At 39.8% G+C, this 27,014-nt stretch overlaps 1 protein-coding gene and 1 long non-coding RNA gene across 12 annotated transcripts; one reads left to right on the top strand and one right to left on the bottom strand.

The window, feature by feature from the left end:
• On the top strand, nucleotides 1–26,995 carry DMC1 (DNA meiotic recombinase 1). 11 transcript variants are annotated; one of them, XM_033514595.1, is made up of 18 exons: nucleotides 5–149; nucleotides 532–645; nucleotides 1,420–1,455; nucleotides 4,659–4,758; nucleotides 14,422–14,509; nucleotides 15,112–15,156; nucleotides 16,196–16,771; nucleotides 17,398–17,544; nucleotides 17,841–17,923; nucleotides 18,534–18,586; nucleotides 19,475–19,516; nucleotides 20,695–20,767; nucleotides 21,435–21,526; nucleotides 22,025–22,098; nucleotides 22,194–22,308; nucleotides 23,138–23,198; nucleotides 23,718–23,834; nucleotides 24,289–24,985. In XM_033514595.1, the coding sequence occupies exons 8-18, from the start codon at nucleotides 17,458–17,460 to the stop codon at nucleotides 24,356–24,358; spliced, it is 867 nt and encodes a 288-aa protein (XP_033370486.1). In that variant the 5' UTR covers nucleotides 5–149; nucleotides 532–645; nucleotides 1,420–1,455; nucleotides 4,659–4,758; nucleotides 14,422–14,509; nucleotides 15,112–15,156; nucleotides 16,196–16,771; nucleotides 17,398–17,457; the 3' UTR covers nucleotides 24,359–24,985. The 11 variants fall into 11 exon arrangements, 10 of the variants coding, with proteins under 10 accessions (XP_015483153.1, XP_033370486.1, XP_015483158.1 ...); XM_015627667.3 differs by lacking the exon at nucleotides 16,196–16,771 and having other exon boundaries at nucleotides 1–149; XM_015627672.3 differs by having other exon boundaries at nucleotides 16,196–17,544.
• LOC107204483 lies at nucleotides 10,920–26,917 on the bottom strand. The gene is made up of 4 exons (XR_001521619.2): nucleotides 26,821–26,917; nucleotides 19,658–19,790; nucleotides 12,628–12,907; nucleotides 10,920–11,853 (listed from the first exon to the last, which is right to left on the bottom strand). It is a non-coding gene; the product is annotated as an uncharacterized LOC107204483 (long non-coding RNA).
• Nucleotides 26,996–27,014: the final 19 nt, after the last annotated feature.

The raw sequence follows: 27,014 nt of genomic DNA on the forward strand, positions 1-27,014 counted from the left end.
TTTATTTCACTCTGTTCCTATTACTTGGATATTCTTTGCTTGCTTCCACATCTGTATTTCATCCTTTTCCTTGTCTCTTACTTTCACAGTCATCTGTTTCCATGGCTCACTTAAGATGTCCTTTCCAGGAAATGATGAAACTTAAGCCTGTAAGTCTGCATGTTCCTGATGAGGACATTTGAGTAAAAGGAATACCAGGGGAAAGGTCTCAGGCATCTCTCTGTATGGGTTGGTGCTGTTATAGCCCTTCACCACAGGCAGCTGCTGGAGACAAGATGTTTGAGCTCTGAACTGTGCTTCTGTGTTGTTTATAAGGGAGAGCAAACAGGGCCTGCATTCTAAATTTTCTTCCAAGGTGATTTCTGAGGCCTCAGAAGAGCATCACCTGTGCTTTGCTTGTATAAACAAACACACTTGTGTATCATGAGCTTCTGTGAAGCTCAGTGTGTATAGCATGCGATGAAGGAGGAAGTGCTAAGTATTCTTTCCTCTTCCATGTTCTTTCACCATTCCTTCTATACCTTAATTTAGGCACACTATCATCTCCAAGAAGCTACACCAAGGGGGACTATTCCCAGTTGGAACCAGAAAGATTCAAGATGAACAAACTGCTGTCACCAAAGGGAGAGTCATAAGAACACTGAGGTAAGCATTCTCCCTAGACCTCCTCCTTAGACTCCCTGATAATCAAAATAAGAATTTTTTATCCAACCTGGGTGGTCTTTTTTCCCCCCAGGATGCCTTGATCTATAGGTTTTACTCTACACTAATTCTCTGTGTTAGAAAGGTATGCCTGTGGATGACCTCTTATCAAATGCAAAAATTTGAATTAACATGGTCTTTAGATGATGTGGAGTCTGAAACAACATGTCAATGGACAGTGTGGCCCAGAAAGTCCTTTTGGGTATCTGCTGCCAGCTCATATGCAGATGAAGTTGCTTTTCAGGCTTTTGAGGAATGCAGATGACAGCTCACAAATGGTCTGCACTACTCCAGGATGTCAATTTAGAACCCATTCCTATGAGGCCTGTGAAAGCCAAGTACAGTAGTATTTACAGCAATAAATGGGGCATCTGGTTGGTTTTGGTTTCCTGTCCTAATTCTGTGGTGTTCTCTGGGGTAGAAAGGGATGCAAATATGAGACATATCATGACCAGGCAGAAGATGATCTTGGTTGGTCAACAACTGTCATACAAGTGGCTGCACAGTGCTAAGTGTGTTCAGCAGCACTAAAGTTCATTGGTTCACAAGGGAAAGCAAACTGTGAAAGTATAAATTTTGAATTTGCATTAAATGCCCAAGCAAAATGAGCCATAATGGCGGGTGCTCTCTCTCTGCATAAACTGAAAATAAAACATAAACTAAGTCTTGGATTCTAAACTTAGGAACAGTGTTTTTCATTCTGCTTTCCTTCCTCAGATTCCTTCAAGATGACAAGCAGTTCAGAGAAGACTGGTAAGACTGGTAGGAATGCAGGATAAAAATATATTCACAAATATGTGCGGCCAGCAAGTGGATGTGTCACAGAAGCTCAGGCTTTCATTAAAAGTATTCATTGCTCTTAAGGAAACTTTTCTTGTCTGACCATCCAGAAGCCACTCTGTCAGTCACACTGGGATTGAAGCCCTTTCTCAGCACGCAGCTCCAGTGACCCAGCGGGTGCCTCGCTTGACCCTCTCCACCCCCCACACTCCCAGAGTCAGACCAGGTTTCCTTACTGGCTGGAGCTGGGATTTCCCTTAGCAGAGTCTCAGACATCTGGATCCTTAAAACCATGGTGCAACAAAAAAATAGCAGCTCAAGCTGCATGCCTCCGAGAAGGGACCCCAAAGAAAGCCCTGGGTTTTTATACCCTCCCAGTCTGTGTGTGACAAAGTCCTGGCTCTTCCTGCTGAGTCCTCGGCTCCTGCTGTGTCTCAGTGTCCGGTCACCTGGCTGTGCCACAGGTCCTGTGCCCTCTGTTGTGCAAAGGGTCAGTGCCAGTTCTTGGCCTCTTGCCTGGGGCTCTCACAGCCCAGAGCCCAACCTGCATCTGACACTGCAGCTGCACTCCGAGCTACCTGCACTGAATGTGTTCCTCAACACTCTTCATCTTGTTACTAAAACTGAAAAGTTTGTCAGTTTTGGGTTTGTTGGATTTTTTTTTTTTATCGATTTGTCAGATGATATGAAACTGAAGTTGGTCCATAACCATTCAGAAAGACTTCCTTGAAGTCCTCAGCAGATGTTCTATCACCCTAATTTCAAACACATGCCCACAAGCACCTTTTGCACTTCCTCTGCTGTTCAGGGACTCCTATTTATTGCAGGTCATCATTCCCCAGGCAACACTCACTGCCTCTACAGTACTCACCAGCCAAGATCCAAGATACAACAGACATTTCCTTTAGAAAAGATGTAAGGGAAGAATGTGGTACAGGGAAAATTACACTTAACTTTGACTTACGCACCAAGTGCTTAAATATGGTAAAGAATCTCATCTTTTTAATGGGAGGGAAGGCATGTCTTATTTAGAAACAGTTCCCAGCTCACACATCTATGTAATTTGATTCTTTTTGGAAATAAAAGCAAATGAAAATCTGAGTGACTGAAGATTTAGATCTTGTCACTCTGAAAGAAAGGGAAATTGTTTTCATGGGTCAGCAGACAGACTGTTCTCACAATTCATTCATTCATTTACAGTTGAAGTAATGTGCTACTTCAGTTCCAAGATTAAACGACTGGTAGTGATAACTTGATGCCAGGGATCATGTCAGGATGTCAAGCCTAGTGTAGAACACCAGAAATTACAAGATTACAAGAAAGCTTGTAAAGAAACTGGGACAGGTAAGACATTGTGCAGTGGTCTGCAGAAAAGGATAATCTGCCAGTAAAAAAAATGGGGATTGCAGTATCCAAAACAAATGTCCTAATTTGGTATTTGGTGACCTAGGCAAGTGGTGACACTTTCCAAAACACTCCATAATAATCATTTATTTTGCAGTCAATGGGAACTGCAGGTGCCCACCACTAAAATTTTACTGTTTCATTATGAGCCCCTGATTTAATTCCTGGTTTGATATCTTGAGACCTAAATAATCTGGATGATGGAGTATAATGCATGACCACTGCAGCTGGGTAGAGAGTAGCAAATTACTTTGAAATGTCTGACAGAAAATCACTGGAATTTCAGACATGTTTTTTGTTAGTGTCTTAGGAAAAAGGAAAAATGCTTATTTGTCACCCAAAAAAGGGAAAAGCTCTAAGAACAGGGAGCAAGGAGAGTAAGGATGGAGGAAAAAAATCAAGGGAAGGATATTTGGGCAAAACAGCATGGATGAAAGTATGAACAGTGGGAGGAATGGTAGTGGTAAATGCACACAGGCTGCATTGAATCAGAGGCTGGGAACACTGAACCGGATACACAAGCCTGTGATGATATTAAAACCTGGCTTTGATAGAGTCAATCATTTATTTCACTACAAATGCTTTGGAACTAAACAATTATAGTGCTCTTAAATTGAAGTTAAAAACAATGCCTATATTGTTATACACTTTGTGAATTTTCCTGTATTGTACACTGAAGCAGGGAAGGGAGGTGGGGTGAGAAGGAATAGGTGTTAAAATCCTGAGCCCTTGAAAACAAACTGGGAGGAGAGCAAGCTATTCTCCTTAAAATCTGAAATTAGGTGTAGTAAACATTTTCTTTTATATTTACTCATGCTGCCAATGACTTCTCTCAGCATAACACACAATTTACTCAGTTTTCAAATTGCTGATTTCTACATACTTTTGTAATGAAAGTTTGTGCTGCCACATTTCTGTCAACAAGTGGAAGCAAAATCTTTGGCTTTTTTTGACCAAGTTGAATTGAGTTTGGTTTATTTTTTCTTTTAATAGTCACTGTTAGAGCAATGCTGATGGAATCCAGGTCACTTGTTAATTTTAGGAATCGCTGTCTTTGCTTATGTTTAAGTATCATCCAGTGATATTGCCATGCTGCCAGCCACATTCCTCCTGCCACAGGCAGGGCATTGCCATTACAGCGTGTTAGAAAAAGCCCTTTAACTGGTGCTGCTTTATCACCATGGAGTGGCAAGGGGGAAACATATTTCACTAAGGAATTATGCAGGGAGTGGAATTTGGGAGAAATTAGTTTGCTTATAAAACTGTCTTACAAAAACACAGTAACCATGTGATTTTCTAGTGTCATTTTCTATCCAGGCTGGCAGACTGAAACATACAACTGTCTTGTGATTTGTTAATTTTGTGAAAGCAGTTTATGGAGTCAATAAATCTTGAAGGAAGAAACATTCCAAACTTGTTTCTGTTGGAGACAGCTGACTTGGCTGTGAGCTTTGTGGAATAATTCCATCAGTTGCTTTTTTCTAGATAAGGACATTCCCTGGTGTCATAGCTATTTTGCAAGACTACAAATACCTTCTATGACCCTGAAATTTCTCCTCCAATTTCAAAAGGAGAGGATGCTTTTTATTCCTTTTCCCATGACTACAGCATGGAGCTGTTAGCACTAGTGCTGCAGTATTTTGCCCTAGAGATGGCTGTGTTTTCTTGGGGATGGGCCAGACTTTTTAAAGGGAATACATGAGAATTAAGGCATTAAACCTAACAATATAGTAAATTACTGATATTTTTTCTGCTCTTCATTTCTCTTGAAGGAACTGAGATGTGGAAAATCTTCTAGCAAGTACCATCCTCATCAAACACGCAAATCTTCGAATTCCAAACAAGTAAAAAATAAGCCAGTGATTTTTCCAGGTACATAATGGGGAAGAAATGGTTAAACACTATTTGTTCTACTAAGAATTTTCAGTCTTGTTGTTGTGAAGGCCTTTACTATGCTATAATACACGTTCCCCATACGGGAATCAGGAGAGTTACACACAGATGTGTACGTGTTTGTCAATCCCAGACAGCTGGAACACATCAAAGCTGCTTGTGCTTGTGTGTGTGTGTTCATTTGTGTGCCTAAGTAGTGCAAAAAGCTTCCTTAAGTTTTGGATTCACTGACATGTGCTAAACACAGGGAATCTGGACTGCTAATATGTAGTATTTCAGACCTCCTCACCCAAGATGCAAAGCTTGAAAAGGATAAGAAGGAAAGCATTTAGAAGCAGTCTCAATGTGTGTTTGAAACTCGAGGACTAAAAATAGCACCTCACCCTAGAGAGGTGATGCAGTATTTGGAGAAGGATAGGGCATGATGTCATAGATTGACTTATTTTTTCTCTCTTCTGCTGACAAAGTTGATTTGTTGGCACTGATATACACCCTGTATTACAAAAAAAATAAATTCTTTAGGGCAATTGCTCATGTAAAGGCAGTGGGAGTGGGGTTGCTTCGCACATTTCAGTGTTGCTTTTTTGTCAGTTTTTCTCACAGATTCTGCCCCTAAACCAGTGAAGTCCCTACCCATCACCACTTAAACCTTTTTGTCTTCCTGAGAAGAATGGGTGAGAGGACATTATTCCTTTCTTTTGAAGCAGGTCCTCTCTCCTTTCAAATGTACTTGAATTCCTCCCGAAGTGATACCCAGGAATGTCCTTCATCCAGACAATTCAGAATCCTGAGCTGATCTGCAGATGCTTTTACTTTAGAAAATGTTCTTCAAGACCACTCAGTCATTTCTAACAAATGCCCAAGACGAAAAGTGGTTGTTGTTCTCTTCAGCTTCTTATCTCCAGTTTGCTTTTGCTACATCAGCAGCATGCGATAGCTGAGGCTGGGGAGATGTGGCTGGTCAGTTAGGAACATGTGGCTGTAGTTCAATACTGAATACAATTTTGAAATCAAGTATTTGAGTGTTTTATGACTTCCTTCTTGTTTGATACTCATTGCTCTAAGAAGAGAGGTCGTGTGTGAACTCTGGTCTCAGAAACTCTGACCTATTCCTCTGTCTTGGATTGCCTGAGTGTTTAAACAGGAAGTGCTGCCTTAATCATCAGTGGAAGAACAGCAGAGGACAGACAAAATAGGAAGAAAGACTGCAGTAGAAAGTACTGGGTATATTGAACCCCAGTAGGAGTTGTTATTGAGTAGGAGTTGTGCACCTGCACAGAGTTTCAGAAACACAGATATGTCAGTTATAATCACCAATTCAGCAAAAAAACATGAGAAGGAGAGATTAACAGCTTTTTTCTTCAGATATGGGCAGAGAAGTGGTTCATAAAGAACTCACTTCCAGTAAGGCTGGCAAAGAAACCATGTTAATCCAAGGAAAGGAGAACAATGGATTAAAAAAGAATAATCAGGCTAATGAATCTCTGAAGTTTAAAGGTTTGAGATGGAAGAAAATTATTAGCCAGTCCATTACTGAAAATTAAGGCTCTATTGTAGCAAAATCAAGGAAACATTATTTTAAAGTCAATTACAATTCCTGAGACCTTTAAATATTATTCTAATGTAAAAATAACTGTATGATGATGCACTCAATACCTATCCAAGTTTTGAGGTTTGAAAAACAAACTGCTTCTGATCTCTTGTGGTCAATAGCCTGGCAAACACATGGAATACAAATGGAGCAAGAGTGGGGTTTTATCTGTGGTTTACATAAAAACTCAATTGGAAGCAGCAGGCAAAGCCAAGAGTAGAAAACTGGCCAAAGGAAGAGCATATTGCAACATGGTTGGTTTAAAAGGAAAGCTGATACCAACTGAGAGGCTAAGCTAGAAAACTTGAGCTTTTCCAAACTGATAAGGAATGTGGAAAGACTGTTAAATTTCTTAGTTTTTCAAGCATAGGCTCTTCAAAATTTGGTATGTTTTTAAAAATGAACAAATGTCCCAAATACCAGTGCTGTATTTCTTCCAAATGTGATTTTAAAAATACATTTATTATGTATTTTTTTCCTGTAATACATCATATTTGATGTTACCAGTGAAATCTGCCATGACGTAGAAATTTAAAATTTTCTATCAGCTGCACTTTAAATACATTCTTCTTTCTGAATCATGCTAATGAAAATGTTGTCCTGGGTACAAAACAGAGCAGTGTACTCGAAGTCATTATTCACCCTACTTGACAACAGAAGCATTCAGCTTCTTTGAGTTGGAATGCATTAAAGGAGAGAAAAAGACATTCAATGAATTACGGTTTTTTCAGCTGTAACACTGAAAACTCTGCTGTCCTATGTCTGGTGCATAAAGCTGCTTTGCTTCATGTCTTTTTCAGACTGATTTTCAGTGCTAGTGTGTGAATAAGTTAAAGAAGCAATGACTCTTTTGGCCATAACAGTTAAGACAGTATTTGCAGTACTTCCAACTTTGTTTGATTAGGAGTCAGAATCTTTTTGTGAAGAATACACAGAGTCTTATGTTCTGAGGCATTGAAACATCTTCTTGTTTTAACTCCTTTCTCATGAGTTATTGCAGTTAAATCAAGTTTTCTGACTCAGCTTCCTGCAACAAATCCTTGTTGCTTCTCTCTCATTTTTTATTGTGCACCAATGTGTTCAGCTGCTGCCATACAAATTCTACCCCCCGTATTTGCATTCAGTCCCAGAGAAGTCCCTCTGGCTACAGGAATGATGACAGTCCACCAAATGGCAAAAGTGATCCAACACTGTGCAGAGGCAGTCTTTCCCTGCCTCCCTCCCTCATCTCCCAGCTGCCTGATTCCATCTTTCCTTTTTTACTCTTCAGATAAGCACCAGAGGGAATACAAATAGAAGAAAAGTAAATCATAATGCCTTACTGGGTTAAAGCTAAGCTCAGGCTCGCTCTGAGAGCTGGAACATGGGGCATTATTTAGGGCAGTGTAGGAGCCTGGCCATGCTCTGTACTCTGATCAGGGCCCTGGTGCCAGGGACTCGCCATGTGATGTACTTCATTCCTTGGGGAATGGCTTCCCATTTAATCTGTGAGCAGAGGATTGTTTAGTCAATTCTTCTGGTTTACTTAGTGAAATGAAGATATTCACCCATGGACTTTAACCACGGCTGTGACTGAGCTTTGATTCAAATGCAAGCTTGTCAGAGGCATTGTCACCAAATCTGAAGACTGGTAACAGTTTTATATCAAGTAAATTTTATTATTGCTTTCTTCATCCTACTTTGATCTGATCTTGGAGGTAATTCAAATGAACAAAGATATATGCAATTGCAATTACAACTCCCACTTAGCTACATATGTGGGCAGTCTTATTTCATAATTAGTCTGTTACTTCTGTTTATCATAAAGTTAATATTAAGCTGAAGTAGAACAAGGTGCACTTATTCCAGCACAAAAATCTATGCATGTGGAGTTAGTCAAGAGCAGTTATTTTGGAATTTGCAACAGCTGCTTAGAAAGCTCTCAGAGTTTAAAAAAAGACCTGCACTTCCCAAAGTATACATTTCATGATTCAGAGTAATATATTTTACCAACTGCATTTCTGGTTTTTTCAATAGCGATTAAAATAGAGATTCTTTTTTTTTTTTTTTTTTGTGGTAGAAACTGATAAACTGTAAAAGGTTGCAGCGCCAGTTGATGAAGCAGAAAGAAATGTTAAAAATTAAAAAGCTGCTTTAAAAATATGTATTTTTAGAAGTATCTATTAGCATAGGTGAGAAATGTGCTCAAAGGGTAGTAGTTAGGGTTAGGTTTGGGGCTGGGTTTAGGGTTGAGAGAGTCAAAGAGCCTACAGCTCCAGGAACACTGGGGCTGGAAAAGGCATGGCAAGGTGATCCTGGCTGGGCCCCAACATTGCTGCAGCTACACCCAGCAGCACCACACTACATCTGATTTTAAGCTATGTAGTGCCTATTATGGACTTTTTTTTTCTTTGTTAACCCTAAATCCAGTCCAGGACAGCTTTTCTTTGATTGATCACTGGTGAGTTGTTCACAGCCATGAGGCCAGTCATTCCAGGCCCGTGCCTTGCCTGTTCCTTTTATATCCCTGTATTCCTTAGCAAATCTTGTGCTCCCACTTCTCAAGGCTTCTGCTATTGTTCCAGGCCTGCATTTCTCTGCACTGCATTGTTGTGCTAGTCATAAGTCTCTTTTTCTACACAGAATAACTGTTTGTTACTTTTATTTCTATAAAATGATTGTTGTACCACACACAGATAAACAGAAGTAAAACAAATTAGCCATAGATGTGGTTAATTATGGAAACTGCTGTCACAGCTAACCAAGGAAAAGATACAGAAGGGTCAAGAGAAGTTCAGACGAAGCAAACCTGACAAGTCTCAGTCCTGAGGCCTTGTACATTCAGTACAAAGCTTATGGCAAATTGCTGAGAGAGGCCGTATTCCAAGGCTGCATATTTCAGCCCCAGAGGTCATGAGTGGCTAAGAGCAAACTGCACACACTATCACATAATCCATCATGTTAGGGCATTTTTTTTTTAGAACTGGTTACGCTGGCATTTTTCTTCTCTTTTGGGGTAGAAAGAAGCAGGCAAGAATTAGAGTCTCAGTTACTTTTAAAAGTAAATTTTAAAAGTAGAAGTTAGCTCAAATATTGCATATTTTTAAATAGATAAAATTGCATGGCATAGTGAAGGGTAGACTAGGATAATGGCAAGGATAGACAAGCACTGAAATTGTCTAGTTCTTTCTCAAAAGATAAAAGAAAATCCACAGCCTCTCCCAGCCAAATGAACATCTGACTGTTTTGAGATAGAAAATCTCTTGATGTCCCTTTCAGTCTTACTGTTCTCTATTACTAGGTTATTTTTTTTCTCATCTTAAATAAAAAAATTCCTTGTGCATTTTCAACATGGACAGTTTTTCTTATCTCCTTTGTCTTTTTGATAGATCACGTGATATACTGATGTGCATCTCCATAAATCCTCTAACTTGGTTTAGGTTTTGCAAAGTTTGAAAGTGGCCTTGTTTTTTCCAGTTTTTTTTTTAGGTTTTTGTTTTTTGGTTTTTTTTTTTAATTTTATCATGTCATTCTTAATTATAAATAATTTCTAATTTCACAATCACCTATAAAAATAGTGAACTTTGTGGTGCTTGGACTGCTGTCACTTACTGTGTTTGTATAGTTGACATACAGAAAACTTTTCTCATTTAGAAAAAAACCCATTCCTGAATTCTGTAGTTGGTATTTTGATATTACTATTATCTTCTTTTCCAGTCACATACAATCTGTTGTGTTGACTTGACCTGACATGTCTTTAATATCAATGCGCACAGGCCTCTAATTCATCACTTCCTCCAGAGCTGCAATGATGAACCGTGGTCTGGACAGGACATCTTGATAGACAGAAGGGAGATCGCTAATCCTATAAGATATCCTTAGTGATTAACTCAAAATAAATTAGAAGTAGCAAAATCTGTGTCTTTTTAATGCAGGATCACTCCTAATACTGTAATACTGAGTACTTTTGTGGAGGCTTAGCCTAAGGATCTCAAGACTGTGACAAAGACATAACTCAGTCTCCCAGTACTGTCTCTATTCCTTCCAGTAATTCCATTTTAACAATAGAGATCTCCTGTTGTTACTTCAGTCTGAATTACAAAGCTTGTCTGATCTGATATTTTGCCAGTCCTACCCTGAGACCCGTTGTATGCACAGAGCTTTTGCAGCTCATCTTAGCTCTGACCAGAGATGGAAAACAACACCAACAACAAAACCCCTCATGATTTCCCTATTGCAACCATGGATGAAGTTTGTGAGGACAAAAAAAATCAGCTGATTTTTTTTTTTTTTTTAGTTAATATTTTTATGCTAATAGTTTGACTTAGTTCTTGTCCAAACAGGTACAAGATCTCAAGTGAAAGGAAAGGTGTATCACAGTCTCATTCCAGTACATCCCTAGGGATGGAGATGCATTGGTTAGCAGCAGAACCTCTAAAATGGAAGAAGAAGACTGAGGGATTCCTCTACTCACTTTGGCCAGTGTCTAATGGGACGGGCTCTGTGAGGTTCTTGTACAACACCAGCTGGAAGCCGAATGAGCAGTTAATGATCACACAACGTTTTGAAGTTGTAGAATGTAATTTATTGCCCAAAGTAGCTTTTCGGAGTGGGAAATGGTCTTAAGATTCTGTGCATTCATTGACCTTTCTGAGAACCATTTTACAATCTAAAAGGATCATGAAGGGATACACAGAGTGAGGTATTATCTGCTGCAGAGCTGCTTAGCAGCAGCAGAAGGGTCACCCTCTGCATGTGCATTCTGTTCTGGAATAAAAGCATACTTTGTGAAGGAACTCGCCTTTAAAGGGCTGTCTGCCTAAGTGCTCTACTGGAATAGCTCTTGCGGAATAATGCGGTTTTCAAAAGCTGTGCCAGCCACTTCCTCTGTTTAAACAAAGCCTTGGGCTCCCAGGATTGGAATTTTGGTACTTAAAGAAATTGCTTGATATTTCGAATGCGGACCCTGCGAGCACTCCTGTGGTGTGCTGATGATGGCACAGGGCCGTGGGTTGTGCTGCTTCGTTTCCTGACTTGGCTAAGAAATGTCTTGGAAAAGGTGCCCTTAACCTCCCACAGGCAGAGGATGGGGAAGTTTTTACAAGCCCCTTGAAACAGGCTGAGATGCCGCTCCAATCCCTTCTGCCATTCCAAGCTCACATAAGGGGCAACCAGGAACTCCTCCTGCTCGCAGGAGATGTGATGTCTCCTTGACATGTAGTCCTGTACCAACTGTGCTACCAGAGGCGAGCTAAAAAGGGCAATTGCTTTCCAAATACTGTCTCCAAGAAGAGTGCAGATGTCTCGTAGAAGTGTTCCTATCCTAAAAAGCACCTTTTCCATCCTTTTAAAATGGCAGATTAAGTCATGTGTATGACTCAGCCTCATTTTCTTGTCCTGTGACTCCAGGCAAGTCACTTCTCTTCCAGCTCTCTGACAGGTTTTGGCCATCCAATCCAAAAACGCCGTGTGTGCCTTGTTGAGGAAGATGCGTGAGTGGCACCCTGGAAAAACAAAAGGCAGAGCTGAGTTGAACTAAAAGCCTTCCAAACCAACGCGGTTTTAGCTAAGGCTGCCTTTTCCAGCTGTAAAGCAAGGGCAATGCGATATTCCCGGGAGACGGCGAGGACATTAGTCGATAACCCACGGGCGATGGAGCGATTGAAAACAGCGATTGAAGCGTCCCGCAGCGCGGGGCGGGGGTGAGGGGAGGCGCAGAGCCCGGGCCCGCCGGGAGCCCGCGCCCGCCCTCACGGCGCCCCCTCGGCCCCGCCCCGCGCCGCCGGCGGGAAGGCGGCGGGGCCGTGCCCTCAGGAGGAGCAAGGCGGGCGGCCGTGGCGAGCTCGGAGCCTTCGCCCTGGGTACTGCACCCACCCTCTCCCCCGGAGCTGCCCGGGCATGAGCTGGGGATTTAATTACTATTCTAATGTTGATAGGGAATTACGGTGCTCCGCGGCGGGGGAGGGAGATTCAGCGGTTCCTCGTCCTTTGGCGGGCAGGACAAATGTACATCTCATGAGGAGGCAGCTGGCAAAGAAAAGCCAAATAAATCCGTGTGTTGATGATGATTAATCAGTTATTTTCCCCTGAGTGAACAGACGTGAGGTCCCGCCGTGGAGTCCCTTGGGGCAGGTCGGATCGCCCCCTGCCCCCGACCCGGGGCGCCGAGCTCTGCTGCCATTTTCTGCAGCCCCAGCCCAGGGGGATTGCAGGGAGCGGCTCCCTGTCACACCCGCAGCCTGCAAGGACACCGCGGTGTCCACGTCTTGCTCACCTACCCTTGGGTGCTTGAGGTGGTTGTTGGTGGTTTTTCGTGGATTTGCTCGGTTGTCTCAGGCTTTCGCCCTTCTATGTGCTTCACTGCAGGCAGTGGTAACTGGAATCCTTCAGGTGTGCCAAAACACCGGCAGCAGGACAACACTCCACTGAGCAGGAGGATTTTTTTCGTACATAAAGCTTTTGATAGGGTGAGGTATAATTTCTCCATTTTCCCTTATAGCCTGCAGGAAGGCACAGGTTTGGGTCTGCCTCGTTCTTCTGCTGTGAGATGCCAATTGCCTAAGGATGGGGAGTAGGAGAACCATCCCATAAACTGCTCAACAGTGGTTGAAGTGGAGGATTATGTGCATTTTGTGAGGACGTTTTTAATGAAGAGGAGGTTGTAATATTGTTTTAATGCCTCTTGCATTACTTGTTTTTCTTCCTTTGGTAGTTGAAGCTAGGGGATTTTTCTCCTGAAGCATTTTTTTAATTAATGTTTTGCTGTAATTATGTGAAGGCATGATTTGTCACTCCATAATTTTCAGGATTCTGATATATAGAAATTAAATATACCGTGACACTATCAGAGACAACTGATTCTATAAGAATATTTCTATTATATACTAACAGAATAAGATAATTCTGAAATTGTGGTATTCTGTTCCTTTCTTTCCCACCCCTATATACACAGGGTTATATACACAAGGTTCTTGCAAGCAAATTAGTATCCATTTAGGAGCTGAAAAAAAGTCTTTTTGCAGATATTTAGCCTAAACTATCCCAACCTCTGTTAGACATAGCCCATCTTATAGTTTGTGGATTTTGTTAACAAATAAGCAAGTATATATGTGCACACATTTTCCTGTGGTGGTCTACAAAACTTTGATCATCCATGACTAGAACAACAAAGGTAAGCTCACAATTTAAACAGAAGCAACTTAACACATTTACAAAACCACAGAAATGGTAGATTGGTTATAAGATCGTATCTATAAGGAACTACTTTGTATTCACTATTCTTGCATTCATAAAATTTAAGGAGGTCACAATTTGCTTATTTAACCATGCTGTCACTAAGTGCCTATTCCAGTTCTAGGCCTTGCTTATAGGAAATCACATAGAGAAAAAACATGAAATGAGCTCTTTGTATATGGGTTTGCATAATAAAAGTTCCTGATTTTTGTTGCCCTTCTTTTGTTCTCTCCATACAAACATACTCCTTAAAGCCTTTACCTGCACATCTTCAGCATTTATTGGGAATTCTGAACCTCAGCAAGAACCTCAAAACAAATACAGCTTTAATAATCTGCTCTCAAGATATATCACTAAGGAGCTGTAGCCTTCTCAGCACTGTTTTGTGGGTTTTCTGTCACATAAAGATGGAGAGGTTGAGCTGTTGCATTGCCTTTCCATTACCCATTCTGTCTGCAACTATGCTGATTTTTGTTGCAAAAACACAGACTGCCTTTAGCATTCTTACCAGAATAAATTCCACTAGTGATAATTAATTTTAAATGTTTCCACCTCCAAAACTCATCTCTGACCCAAGATTGTCATAAGGGAATAAGATCTCTTTTCCTATTAAGCCATTTCTAGCCACACTGGTTCATCTGAGTGTAAAGCCATAGATTTTCTCCTTTTGGCCTGGTAGGTCAGATAATGAAAAATAGGAAGCAGAATCCAAATTTAAATCCATATATGATGTCATACTGACATGTTTCTGTAGTTCAAGGACTTCTTAAAAGTCCTTTTACAGACATTTACTCATTTATTGCCTCCCCATGACTGTCTTTGTTTGCATTTCCCACTAGTGATCGATACTTTATTGAGTGCTCTTTCATGATGAAGGCCATGGAGGATCAAGTAGTCCAAGAAGAACCAGGATACCAGGATGATGAGGTAAATTTATGATTGATTGAAAACTATGTGCACCAAACGTTTTAAGGTATTTTGATAGTGTTATGAAACCCATGGAGGGACAGGAGGTCCCCAAAAACTATCAGGGAGTTCAGTGCATTTAAAATTTTGTTCCAGTCTGCTACCAAGAAAATCTCATTCCCCTGTCCCTGCTCTTCAAGTAATCTTCATTAACCTTTCAAAAGCTGTGCACAGTTTTTAATGAGATTATTTCATCATATTTACACTTCTATATTAAATGCAAGGGGACTATCAGTTAATTTTCTGCTTCTGAGGAATGACCATCAGCACGAAAAGAGTGAGAAACTATGGCAGAAAAGCTGCAGATTCTGATGATGATAATACTAGTTTGATTGTGCAGCAGAGGATTAATTGCTTGTGAAGATTCACTTTATGGAGAAGATGATAGGAAATGTGTCAGCCTTTTTGGCTCACTATGGCTTTGCTTATTTTAGTTGTCCAACAAGGTACAGTGTTATTTGTGAAAAATCAATAAATGTTTACAAATCTGAAACAGTCACATAGTGAGATAGATGTAATAACAAGAAAAAACAACATTATTTTTTTTCTGCTATTTTGTTTAGGAATCCTTTTTTCAGGATATTGACCTGCTTCAGAAGCATGGAATTGTAAGTATTAGCAATCACAGATTTGTTCCTCAAAAGCTACTGTAAGATTGTTTCCAAAATTGTATACACATTGATGCAAATAACTGAAATTCCTCCCTGCAATAAGTTCTAACTCAGTTGGTGGAGAAAAATTTTGCCTTTAGTGGTTAGACAGATTTTTAGAAAATCTCATTCACATCAGATTCCTAAATAAAGTGTCAAGATACTCAAAGTATTTAGCACCTAGCACTCTTGAAAAACCAACTGCTTGCTAATTTATTTGAAAACTGTGTGATAGATTATTTCCTGTTCCTGCCAATCTTTATAATTACTCCTGCATTTTTGGTGCCTGTGAAATTACACTGTGACAATTGTTACTATACTATTTTCAGAATGCTGGTACAGGGGGTAGAGTAGGAGTGAGGAAAATATTAGTAGCTAGAAAAATAAGTGGTTAGTTTTCTTCATCAAATGTGAATTCCTATCATTATTACCATCATCACATAAACATCATCTATTTATTTGAATTGCAATTATTATATGTTTATCTAGGAGGCTGCCTCATGGATTGGATTCCTGTTGTATTCAGAATTATAGGAGCAGAATAAAAAGTTGGGTTTGCCTGAAGTAATGTGAGATTTAACTAATAAAAGTGACTACAGACAGATAAAGATGGGGAAGACATGTCACAATGACTCATCATTAGTCAGCGCTGTAGTTACTGGGCTGACCGTGTCAGCAGTGCACTTGTTGGTAATTTTTTTAATTGGCAGTTTTAAAGATAGTTCTGAAGAAGGACTGCATGGTTGGGAGCTCAAACTATGGGGCAACATAGGAAAAATAAACAAATTATTGCTTTAACAATTTAACAAGCTGATCAGAGGGTGACCTGAGCTGGAAGGGAGCTGTACTACCCTGTCACTATGAAACAAGGCATGGCATTCACAGGATGATACAAATGCATGAAAGAGTTTGAGAACAAAGAATAATGACTTAGGCTGTTTTTCTGGGGTTGTAAAGGTTTCCTGCTTATTTCCATTACTTGTTTCTTTTTTTCCAGGTGGTTATTCCCACACCTCAGAGGAATTTTTTGTTCTCAGCTGTACCAGCTAAAAGCTTTGAGCAAGCTATATGATGACCCATATGTGCTAAATTCATTTACCCAAAGAAATAATTTTTGTGGGTTTAGAATTTTTTTCCAAGAATAGAGAGAAAAACATTTACTAGATCTGCCAGTGTGCCTAGAAAGAGAATCACATTAGAACAACTGAGACTGTGGCTCGGTGATCAAAAGTGTTTAGTAGGATTTAAGGTGCTGTTACCCCTCAGCCTCTGCTGAGTATCACACACATATCACAGGATGAGAAATAAGCTTCCAAATAAACATGACTAATTTCTCACACAACTCCCCTCCCTTCTTATGTTCTATGTACCCACACACTCTAGATAAATAGATTATATGTCCAGCTCATAGTTTTTTTTCAAAAAAAAATCTTGGCCAGAAATGATAAATTGAATTTAGAAAATTGAAATTTAGAAAAGGTATATTATCCCACACCTTTCACACAGCATGTTTTCTTGTGAGTAATCTGTTCTTGCTTTTACATTTCCAGTGATGTCAGAATCATAAAATGAGGTAAGGCAAAATATGTCAATAGGGTGCTGTCTGAAGCTGTGCTTTTTATGTGCAATTTATGAAAAGCTAGTAGCTCACTCCAGCCCAAAGTGTCAGTCAGATATACAGGATTCACGTCTTTTAAACTGGACATGCATAAACAGCACAGCAGTTAGACTCAGCTTCCAATGATCCCTGTGAATCAGCTCCCAACTATCCACCACCAGATTATCTGGTCTACAGATCATCTGTGCTATGGGACCAAGAACAGACTGAGTGTTATATATAGGGTGTCCTAGCTCCACACTATCTGAAATAATTCTGTACTGTTTCTTTACCATCAGCTTTGATCTAGAAAAACTGACACTGAAAGGGGAGAAGGAAATACCCAGACACCTTTCTCTCAAAACCACCAGGAGCTGCTCTCTGCACCATGATCCTTCACACCAATGTTACTCGAAGTTTTGTTTTGTTGGTGTCAAAAACTATACAATGAAGACTTTACTGCAAATCTCTTACTCTCTTGGTGAAAACACACGCATATGAATCTTAAAAATGTTTTAAACTTAAAACATTTTGCTAAGGTTTACTTCACCTTCTAGTTGCTATTTGTCCTGAGTACTCACAGAAGGGAAATTTCTTTGCAGAACGTAGCAGATATTAAAAAGCTGAAGGCAGTTGGGATTTGCACAGTTAAAGGCATCCAGATGACCACAAGACGGGCACTGTGCAATGTGAAGGGGCTCTCAGAGGCCAAAGTGGACAAGATCAAAGAAGCTGCAAACAAGCTTGTTGTAAGCCAGTCACTTTCCTGAGAGTTGAGCTTATGCTAACCTCTACAAAATGCTGTGCAACATTTCTCTTAGCAGATTTCCCACTGCATTGTCAAAATAATTTTGAAAATTATTCTGCCTGTTACTCTAAGGCATAATACCTTATACTCTACAACAACCAGACCAGTGCTGTGGTGCTTTACCCAAACAACTGGAATGAGTCTAGGGGAAAAGAAGATATTTATGTGGGATATTGCACTTTTAACTTCAGTTTAAAGCTAAAATAAACCTCTCACATTCTCTTTGGTCTTCCCCAGGAACCAGGCTTCCTCACCGCCTTTGAATACAGTGAAAAACGGAAGATGGTATTTCATATTTCCACTGGCAGCCAGGAATTTGAGTAAGCATATCTCTTATATCCTTTCTTCATCCAAATGTTCCAAATAATCATCTTAATTGTCTTTAATAAGACACAGAAATATAAGGGAATAAATGCTCAGCTAGGAGACATAGATCCCCTTGCACTTGGAGTTAGTGCTGACTTAAAGAAGCCTACATCAATAAGCACCAAAACCAACTCCTTTTCTGAAGGGAAACTGGACTTTGTACAGTTACTGTAAATAAATAGTTGGAATCCAGAAATCTTGAAAGTATAATTTTTTCACCTATCAAAGTAATCTGCAGGTTTCAAGTCAAAATTACAAGTCTTCAAGTCCTCCCTTGAGATATTTTTTAAAATGTTATTTTCAAATATTATTTTTAATGTTATTTTCTTTCCTTTTTTCCAGTAATAATTTCTATAGATCTTTCCCTTGCACACAAAAAGGGAGGTAAAGACAGAGTTAATTTTTTATGAATCAGTGATCATTTAGTGCCCTGCACTTAATGCATCAAGTGAGTTGCTTTAGGGTGGAAATTACTTTCCTTAAAGTAGTAAAAATATCTCTTTTTTACTTTCCTCTTATGATTTTTTGGTTTTAACTATATCATAATCCTCTCCCTGTCTGCAGTAAACTTCTGGGTGGTGGGATTGAAAGCATGGCAATCACTGAGGCCTTTGGAGGTGAGAGAACATTAAAGCATTACCAAACAGAGAACTGCAGCTTAATTTAGATTTTAATTCAATTTGGATTACTTCTATCAAATTTGCCACATTGTAGTTACAAAGATGAGTATTTGCATGAGTGCAGGAAAAAATAATCCACTTCCCTTAATGCTTTCCCATATTTCCTCTTCATTTGCGTGCGGACTAAATTTGAGCTGCGTAATCATTACTGGGCATGCTGATTCAGTACAACATAGCATTATTAAGACTATTATTAATATGCCAAAGTTCTCCCTGATGCAGTGTGCTCCTTTCCACTAACAAAATTGTCACAGAAGGTATCTTAGTTATGCACGCTTAAGGGACATTGCATTTTATGTAAGATTTTGAAATTACAATTAAGCTACTATTACAGTATACCTAATTAGTTGGTACTTGACACTGCAGCAATAAGCAATAAAACTGTGTTTTATGAACTCTCTTCCCTTTAGAAAAGATAAACTGGAGACTAATGTGATTTGATAGAATGAGATTAATAAACTTGTAAGCTTCTCCTTGATCATTTTACTGGAAATGAAACTGGGCTAGGTTAATGGAATCAACCATTTCTTCTCCACCCCGCCCCCCTGTTATCACTTTTCCACAGGTGCCATGTGGTTTTAACTTCTGTACACAAGAGAATAAATTACTTCAGCAGTCAAGTATGATCAAATTAAAGCATTTCAGATTTTGCTTCTCATGTAACACATTTCTCCTACACAGAATATGATTTAGAAATTGAGGTTAAATGATTTTAAAAGCTAGAGATCGAGGTGAATTTTCTAAGAGTTTCTAACTGCAGTGATTCCTGAATCTGTCAAACCTGAAAAAAGAAACGCTGACTCTTTTTTTCCCTTTATTTAACAGAGTTCCGGACAGGCAAAACTCAGCTATCTCACACTCTTTGTGGTAGGTATAATACCTTAAAAGAGAGTGATGTTTCTTCTCAGTGAATCTGTTGTTTACAACTATATCAGAATTAAACACGTAGAGATAAGTCAGAATGTTTATTTCTACATATACAGTGAAATAGACCTTGGTGACTCTTACCTCCAGAAACTGTGTGTGAGTAGAGAACTCATATAAATGGTTACTTTTTAATAATGCTCACATCCATGAAAGTTTTGCCATAAGGAGAGTGAAGATAATAGGCTGTCTTAGATAAACCAGTGAAAGACACCATCTGGAAAAGCAGAGCACATGCATGGGTCACATGTAGAGGGGACATTGCTCAGAAAAGGGCAGAGGCAACATTATTTTCTTAGCAACTCTTTGACTGTCCTGGTTTCAAGAGGTTTTGCTGAATATGCCATTCTGAAAGGGCACTGAAAGGGTACTACTGGCTGTCAGTGACTGGGTAAATAGACTTTGGACAGTGCAAAAAACAGCAGGACTCTGATTTCCCAGAGATATTTCTCAATGTGTAAAGAGTAGTAAACAATAACTTATATAACTGTTAATGCTGCTGGAATTACTGGGTACTGGGTAGGCAAATTCTCTTAAATGAACCCCCTGTACTGCAAAGTGAAATACGGCATCTTCTGGAAAAATAGGGCCTCTTCTGGTTAGTACAGTGTAATGGTCAGCAGAGTCATACCCTTTTGCATGAATGATTACAACTGGACTGAGTATTTTCGCTTATTCACTCCAAAGAGCCTAAACCCACAATCAGTAACTATTTGCATATCAGGAAAAATTCATATCCAAAGAATTTTTGATCATATGAGTTACAGCTGGAAAAAGCGCCTACCTAAGCCAATAGAATTAATTTGGGCAGAGGATTAAGAGGACGCTTTGTGTGTTAGAATTTACTGATAATATCCCTAAAATAGACAGTTTTAGATGGTACTGAGTAAAACAGTTTTGACATTAACTAAATCTCATCTGATCAGCAATCAAGAAAGGCAGCTTGAGCTCCTTCTTAAGATGGCAGTAAGACAAGATACTCCTGATTTTCATATTGATTAAAACTGACAATTCTTTGTGATATGGATAAACAGTTGTATTTTATCTAAAAAATAATAATAGATGGAGTAAGAAAATATTTGTCCTGCTTTTTCATTTTAATCTTCTATGATTCTCTGTAGTGACAGCACAGCTCCCAGGACCAAATGGCTACACAGGTGGAAAGATTATCTTCATTGATACTGAAAATACTTTGTATCTTTTTGACTGTTAAAAGCTACAGGTGTGATGAACTGGAAAGCTGGTTAATTTTGTTATAAGGAAGTAAAAGGCTCTGGATAGCTTCATACTTGTAAAATATTATGACTGGTATAGAAATCCTGGAGAGCAGAGTGTGTAGTGGCCCACAGGAAAGTGAGTTTTTCTCCTGTCATTTGATGTAATCCAACCTGGAAAAAATAGTTAGGAACTGGATTTTAACTGATTTTTGTTTTGTTTGTTTGTTTGTTTGTTTTTGGAGTTTTTGGGTTTTTTTGAGATCTAGTAGGCCTCCTACAGGTTATAGCAGCTTTTCTATTCAAGATAAATTTATCTAAGTACTAAACACTATTTTTAACACTTCACATTTTCAGTAGACTGTGTATAAACAGGTTTTGCTCACAGCTAAATTCCTAGAGTACAGATATCCATATGTCAACCGCCCTGCCTCAAACCCTAAACACAAAACAATTATCATCGTGAGCCCTAAACTATCTTTAGGGTACGTGGGACAGCCTGAAGACAAAAAGTCAGTCTTTTCTAGGACTAAAATAAATATTCTTCTTTTTTTTTTTCTCCCCATAGTCCTATTTTAGAATGGAGTTTTATTATTTTCAGAGCATGGTTTGCACAAGGAGAAATCCTTAACTCTGACTAATGCCAGCCGACCAGACCGCCTGCGTGACATTGCTGATCGCTTCAATGTTGACCACGAGGCAGTACTTGACAATGTGCTGTATGCACGTGCCTATACCAGTAAGACCATTATTGCCACTGGCATGATATCTAGGTTTTTTTCCCCTCAGGTACCCATTTTAATAGTTCTCAGTTTATTAACACCAGTTTATTAACAGTTCAACACACTCTGTGTCACAAGACACTGCTTTAAAACATCAAGAAATTTTGAAATAGGATTTCTTTAAGAATGCAATATAAACATAAATGATTAAAACATTTTCTGTGTGTCATTTAATTCAACATTAAATTAAAATGTATACATTGCTTTTCAGTTCTTAACACAACAAAAAGTTGTCTTCATGCAGAGTGAAGATTTTCGCAAAGAAGTGTTATGAGATGGGAGAGAAGAAACTGGAACCTGCAAAGTAGATTGTTACTGGGGACTGGATTTAAAACTGCTGGCAATGAAAATATAACCAGTGTAGACATTTAAAGTGGAATTTTAAAGTTCAGGCTTTTGTTCCTTCAGAGATCTTTCTGATCCTAATTTGTCTTGGCAACTCTGCTTCCCACTAGGTGAACATCAGATGGAATTGCTTGACTATGTAGCAGCCAAGTTCCATGAGGAAGCTGGTATCTTCAAGTTATTGGTACAAGACTTTTTTTTTCCGTATGCTTACTGTTTTGAATAAGTGTTCCTGTTTTCTTTCACTATATTTACTTATCTAGCACGATTACAATGCAGATCATTGACTCCATAATGGCACTTTTCCGTGTGGATTTCAGTGGTCGCGGAGAGTTGGCCGAACGACAGCAGAAACTGGCTCAGATGTTGTCAAGGCTCCAAAAAATATCAGAAGGTACGGGAAACATTTCAAAATTTGGAAAACATGGGCTGGAGCCACTACCAGTAGCTGTTGGTAGCACAACCACCCAGTAGTCCAAGTGTACTATCAGGGATCTTTCCTCACTTTACACATCTGTCAGTTACCAAAACGATCAAACTGGTAATATATTAGTTCAAGATGACAGATTGAAAAAACTTCTGGACTTCCCAACATTTAGAGTTTTTCTATAAATACTGTCAAGCCCTAAATGAGATAATAGGTTGTGGGACTGGACAAATGTTCAGTAAGAGTAATTGTCTTCCCCAAATTTCAACAGTCTAAATACAAAAGAAAGAGAAAAAGAGGATGAGGGCATAGAGAAATAAAAAAGCCTTGCCTCTTGCTACTTTCTCAGTACTTTGCAATGCTTTGAGGGATGATGACACAATGAATAGAGTTCCTTCTCTTTGGAATGTCTCAGAAATGTTGATGAGGAATGAATAAATGCTTTTTTCGTGAAGCAGCAAAAAAAAAAGGCAAACAGAGAAAAGGAAGGAAAGGGAGCTGAGGGCAGGGAGCCAACAGAGAATCGATGGGAACTGAGAAAGACTTGTTCACTGGAATTCTGAAAAGTGCTCATTTTTGGTGTATTACAGCTGAAGCCAGGCAGGAGCAAATCTAGGCTGTGTCCTGATTAACTGCAGCCATCAGTCATAAAGAATATTTTTTTCTTTCCAAATTTCCAAATTCATTTGGAATTTGAAGTGCTTCAGCAGAAACCTTATTTTTACCATGGATGAGAGAATATTTTTGAATTCTAATTGGATGAAGTCTACCTTCTTTGCAATGTTTTCTCTTGCAGAATATAATGTGGCTGTGTTTGTGACCAACCAGATGACTGCTGACCCAGGAGCAACTATGACGTAACATATTTTCTCTTTTAAAAAAACTTCCTGTATTTTACAGAAATGAGAACTGAGATTGTAAGGAGCTAGAGGCACTGAAATGAAAGCTCAGATTGGTCATTCTTCCCTGTGGTATTAGGAATGATAAGTAAATGACATCTGGAAGTTTCAGTTTTTAGAATGAGCTTTTTTATGTTTATCTGCTGCCTGGTATGGTGGTGTGATTTCACTATGACTTAAACAAAGAAAATGAGCTATAAAAAATATTGAAAATGCACCACATTTTCCTTTGGAGCAGCTTGTATGTGATATTTAAGGCCTGTGTTTCTTGAGCCTCTTGAATTTAATGAGAGGTAAAGGATGCATTGAACATTGGAACATATTATCTCGAGACAAGTGTGCTAAAGTCAGGTTTCTAATCTATTTCCCTATTGATTATTCATTACCGAGTTGAATAAGGCTCAGCCTGACAGTTAATCACAGTATTAACCCCTGGAATTTGCACGGTGAATCACCACAACTTTCTTGCTAATTCAGCTTTCAGGCAGACCCAAAAAAGCCCATCGGGGGCCACATCCTTGCTCATGCTTCAACTACCAGGATCAGTTTGAGGAAAGGGAGAGGGGAGCTGCGCATTGCAAAGATCTATGACAGGTAAACCACCTTTCCCTCACAGGAGGGAAGGTGACAAAGTCCAAGGTATTGAAACTTTCCGGATGATACACTGGGAGAAGATCTGAAAGGACAAAGTAATTAACAGATTGAACAACTAATTAAAGTTGTCTTGCACATTGCATACCTTAAATAACATAATCTTTCATCATAAATCCTACTAGATGTTCAGCTCTTGATGAAGACCATCAAGTATTTTGGTAGGACTGGTGGTGCATTGGCAGGAAAATTCTGGATGTGTTAAATTCCTAAGTTTTCCTGACCCCATAATTTCACATTTTCTGATCCTGATGATATTGATCATGTTCTACAGTTTGCATATAGGTATAAAGGCACTGATGTATTCCAGGTTGCTCACACCCACAACATTTTGGAGACTATTTCCATGCATTTTACATGGAGAAACCCACAAGTTTCTTGTTTGTTTTTCTCCCAGCCCTGAGATGCCTGAAAATGAAGCCACATTTGCAATAACCACTGGAGGGATTGGGGATGCCAAAGAATAGGTAAAAAAATGATGTAAATGTACAGCTAAAACACAGCTGGGTAGTTGGGATGAAGATTTGTGAAAGGTCGGCAACTACCTGGCTGCATTTGTAGCTTTTGGGAGCTCTTTAAGATATTTTGGGAGAACACTGGGATGAACTTTGTACAGTTCAGTTTTTACTGAATGAGAATTTGGTTCATTTAGGATTTTTGTTTTTCAACTGACCTTTTAGCACACAAAGATTTAAGCAATGTGATTGTGAATTGTTCTTAGAATCCTTTTCCTCTGTTTTGTGAAAATCAAACCTGCCCTTTCACATGGGAGTGATTATACTCTTTCTTTATTTCAAAGAGAGTGTCTAAGTGGTAGAATTTAACAGTGTGAAATGCAACAGAACTGGAATAAACTCAGTTATAAAATCGACATATATAGATGGAAAAGGCAGTGGGAGGAACAACAGCTCAAGAACTTGACAGATTTTCATGTACTGTAGAGGAACAAGTAGTTTTAAGAATACGTTTTTAAACATTTTTATCTTGACTAGATAATGTTTATGTTTTTATTTAGCATTTTCTACTTTTTGGACAGAATGTTTTAAACCTGTTCTTATTAAAGTTAAAAATACAGACTATGAATTAGAACAGAAGTCTGACTATGTTTGGGTGCTTTGAATTAAACTCTCAAAAATCTCATTGATCTTTCATGAGAAAAATAACCTGGGCACAACACACCACCTTAAAACCTTTCTTCTAGTTCTCTAAAGAAACAAACTTGACATAATTGTCTTGCCGTTCTTCTAGTATAAGTAAGAATAGTAATGATTACTATTAAGTAATATTAAATATTGTTACTATTAAAAAGAATAAAATATATCCAGTGTCTGGACAGGAGAGAGAGGCTGGCACCAGCACTTACACCAAGGAAAAGAACCTTAGGATTCAGCTTGCTGAGCAAGCCAGCCAGCACAGGCACAGCTCTGAACTAGCCAGAGATGTAGGTCACAGGAGGCAAAAGAAGAAGCTGGGAATAAATAGGAAAAGAGGGCATTGGGGGCCAAAATAACAGCTCCTTTTGCAATATCTCCAGAGCTCATGGAATTGCTTGTTTTAAAATAAATTAAATGATACATACATACATACATACATACACACACACACACACATGGATATAATGGGGAAATCTTACTTTGTCCTCTGGTAATTACAATGAGTCTAATTTTGGGATCTGGTCAAAGAACTTGTCCTCACTGGCAAAATAACTTTTTCTGTTTAGATTATCAAATGCATATACGATAACATCAAGTTAAAAGGCAGCAATGACCACCAGTTAATGGAAGTCTGACATTTTAGCCAGGCTTTTCCTTATGCCAGACCTAGAGAGTTTGCCTTCCTTAAGTGGTTTCTTAACAGATTATATTTTTCCCTGAGGTCAAGTACTGTTTTTCACAGTGGAGAAAAGTCTAGAGAGTGGAAGGGTGGGAGGCTGGCTGATGTGAGAGAGCCAGAATGGATCAGCCATTGTCATTTAATTCAATGTGCATTTGCATGTGCCAGGTTTTCCCACACGAGGCGTTTGTATCCAGCGGCCAAGTACCCGGTGTGAGAGTTTGCAGTGTCACTTGACTCCCTGCCACCCACTTAAAAAGGCCCAGCTTTCTTCCAGTATTTTATTTTTAGCACTCAGATTGCTTTTTCCTTTCTGACACATGTCATACATACATACATATATATATATATTTATATATATAACTAGCATGTGAAACTAAAATGGTAATTCGTGTTTCGTTTTAAGCTGTTATTTTTATGCAAGGGTCTGAAAGTGAAGGGGACTCGCTTTCCCTTCTGCCAGTATAACCAGTTTTTGATAATCTGCCAGCCCAGAAAGCACTGCTGATAGCGGTAACACGGTGTGGCCCGGACCTGGGTTTGGCTGGTGTAACCCCACCACCTATGGGACACGGCTCCTTGTGCCACGACACGCTGACTTGGCGACAGCACACACACAGAGCACAAAAGGATTTATGGTCTGTGCCACGTAATCTACTCCTGGATTATTCTGTCTTTCTGCGGGGAGTCTCTGGCTCATCTGGGGAATTCTCTCTCGGCCTCCCCGCCCTCAGGCGACAGCAAACATCATGGCCGCTGTCACTCTGCTCCTGCCCCAGCGCCTCGGCAAGATGCCCCTACTAATCTGACAAGGAATAACCTCGGCCCGCCCGCGCCGCCACAGAAGTCCAAAGGGCCGCTCCCGCCCAGTGTCCCGTTATTGTTCCGCCATTTGCCACATTGTTCCTTCCCATCATTGCGTCCTCAACGCCGCCGCCACCTCGGCGGAGCCCGTGGGCGCGTAAGCCACGGGACCTATTCTTCAAACCCTCTGCGAAACCAGCGTAACCCTCCGGCCCGGCCTGCACGGTCCGCTAAGAATGTTACGCCAAGCGCACCGGGCTCTTCCCGCCCTACGCCAGCCTGAGTTACGCACCTTGCGTACGCCTTGCGCTTACGTAACGTGCGCCTCAGCCCGGGTGTTCCCTGCCCTGCAGAAGGGGTTACGGAGCGCGCTCCTTGCGCAGCTGACTTTGAGGAATAGCGTTACTCCTCCCCTCCGCCTTTCTCACGCGGGGCCCCGGCTCTAAGTAAAGAACGTTACGCACTTTCGTAGCCCGCCTGCTGCTG

This window comes from Parus major, chromosome 1A (assembly GCF_001522545.3).
Source record: "Parus major isolate Abel chromosome 1A, Parus_major1.1, whole genome shotgun sequence".
In the NCBI taxonomy this organism is placed as follows: Eukaryota; Metazoa; Chordata; class Aves; order Passeriformes; family Paridae; genus Parus; species Parus major.

Coding starts and splice junctions, on each gene's coding strand:
- DMC1 (XM_015627664.3), top strand. Junction 21,527..22,024: donor GTATGCACGTGCCTATACCA/GTAAGACCATTA, acceptor GCTTCCCACTAG/GTGAACATCAGATGGAATTG. Junction 23,835..24,288: donor ATTGCAAAGATCTATGACAG/GTAAACCACCTT, acceptor TTTTTCTCCCAG/CCCTGAGATGCCTGAAAATG.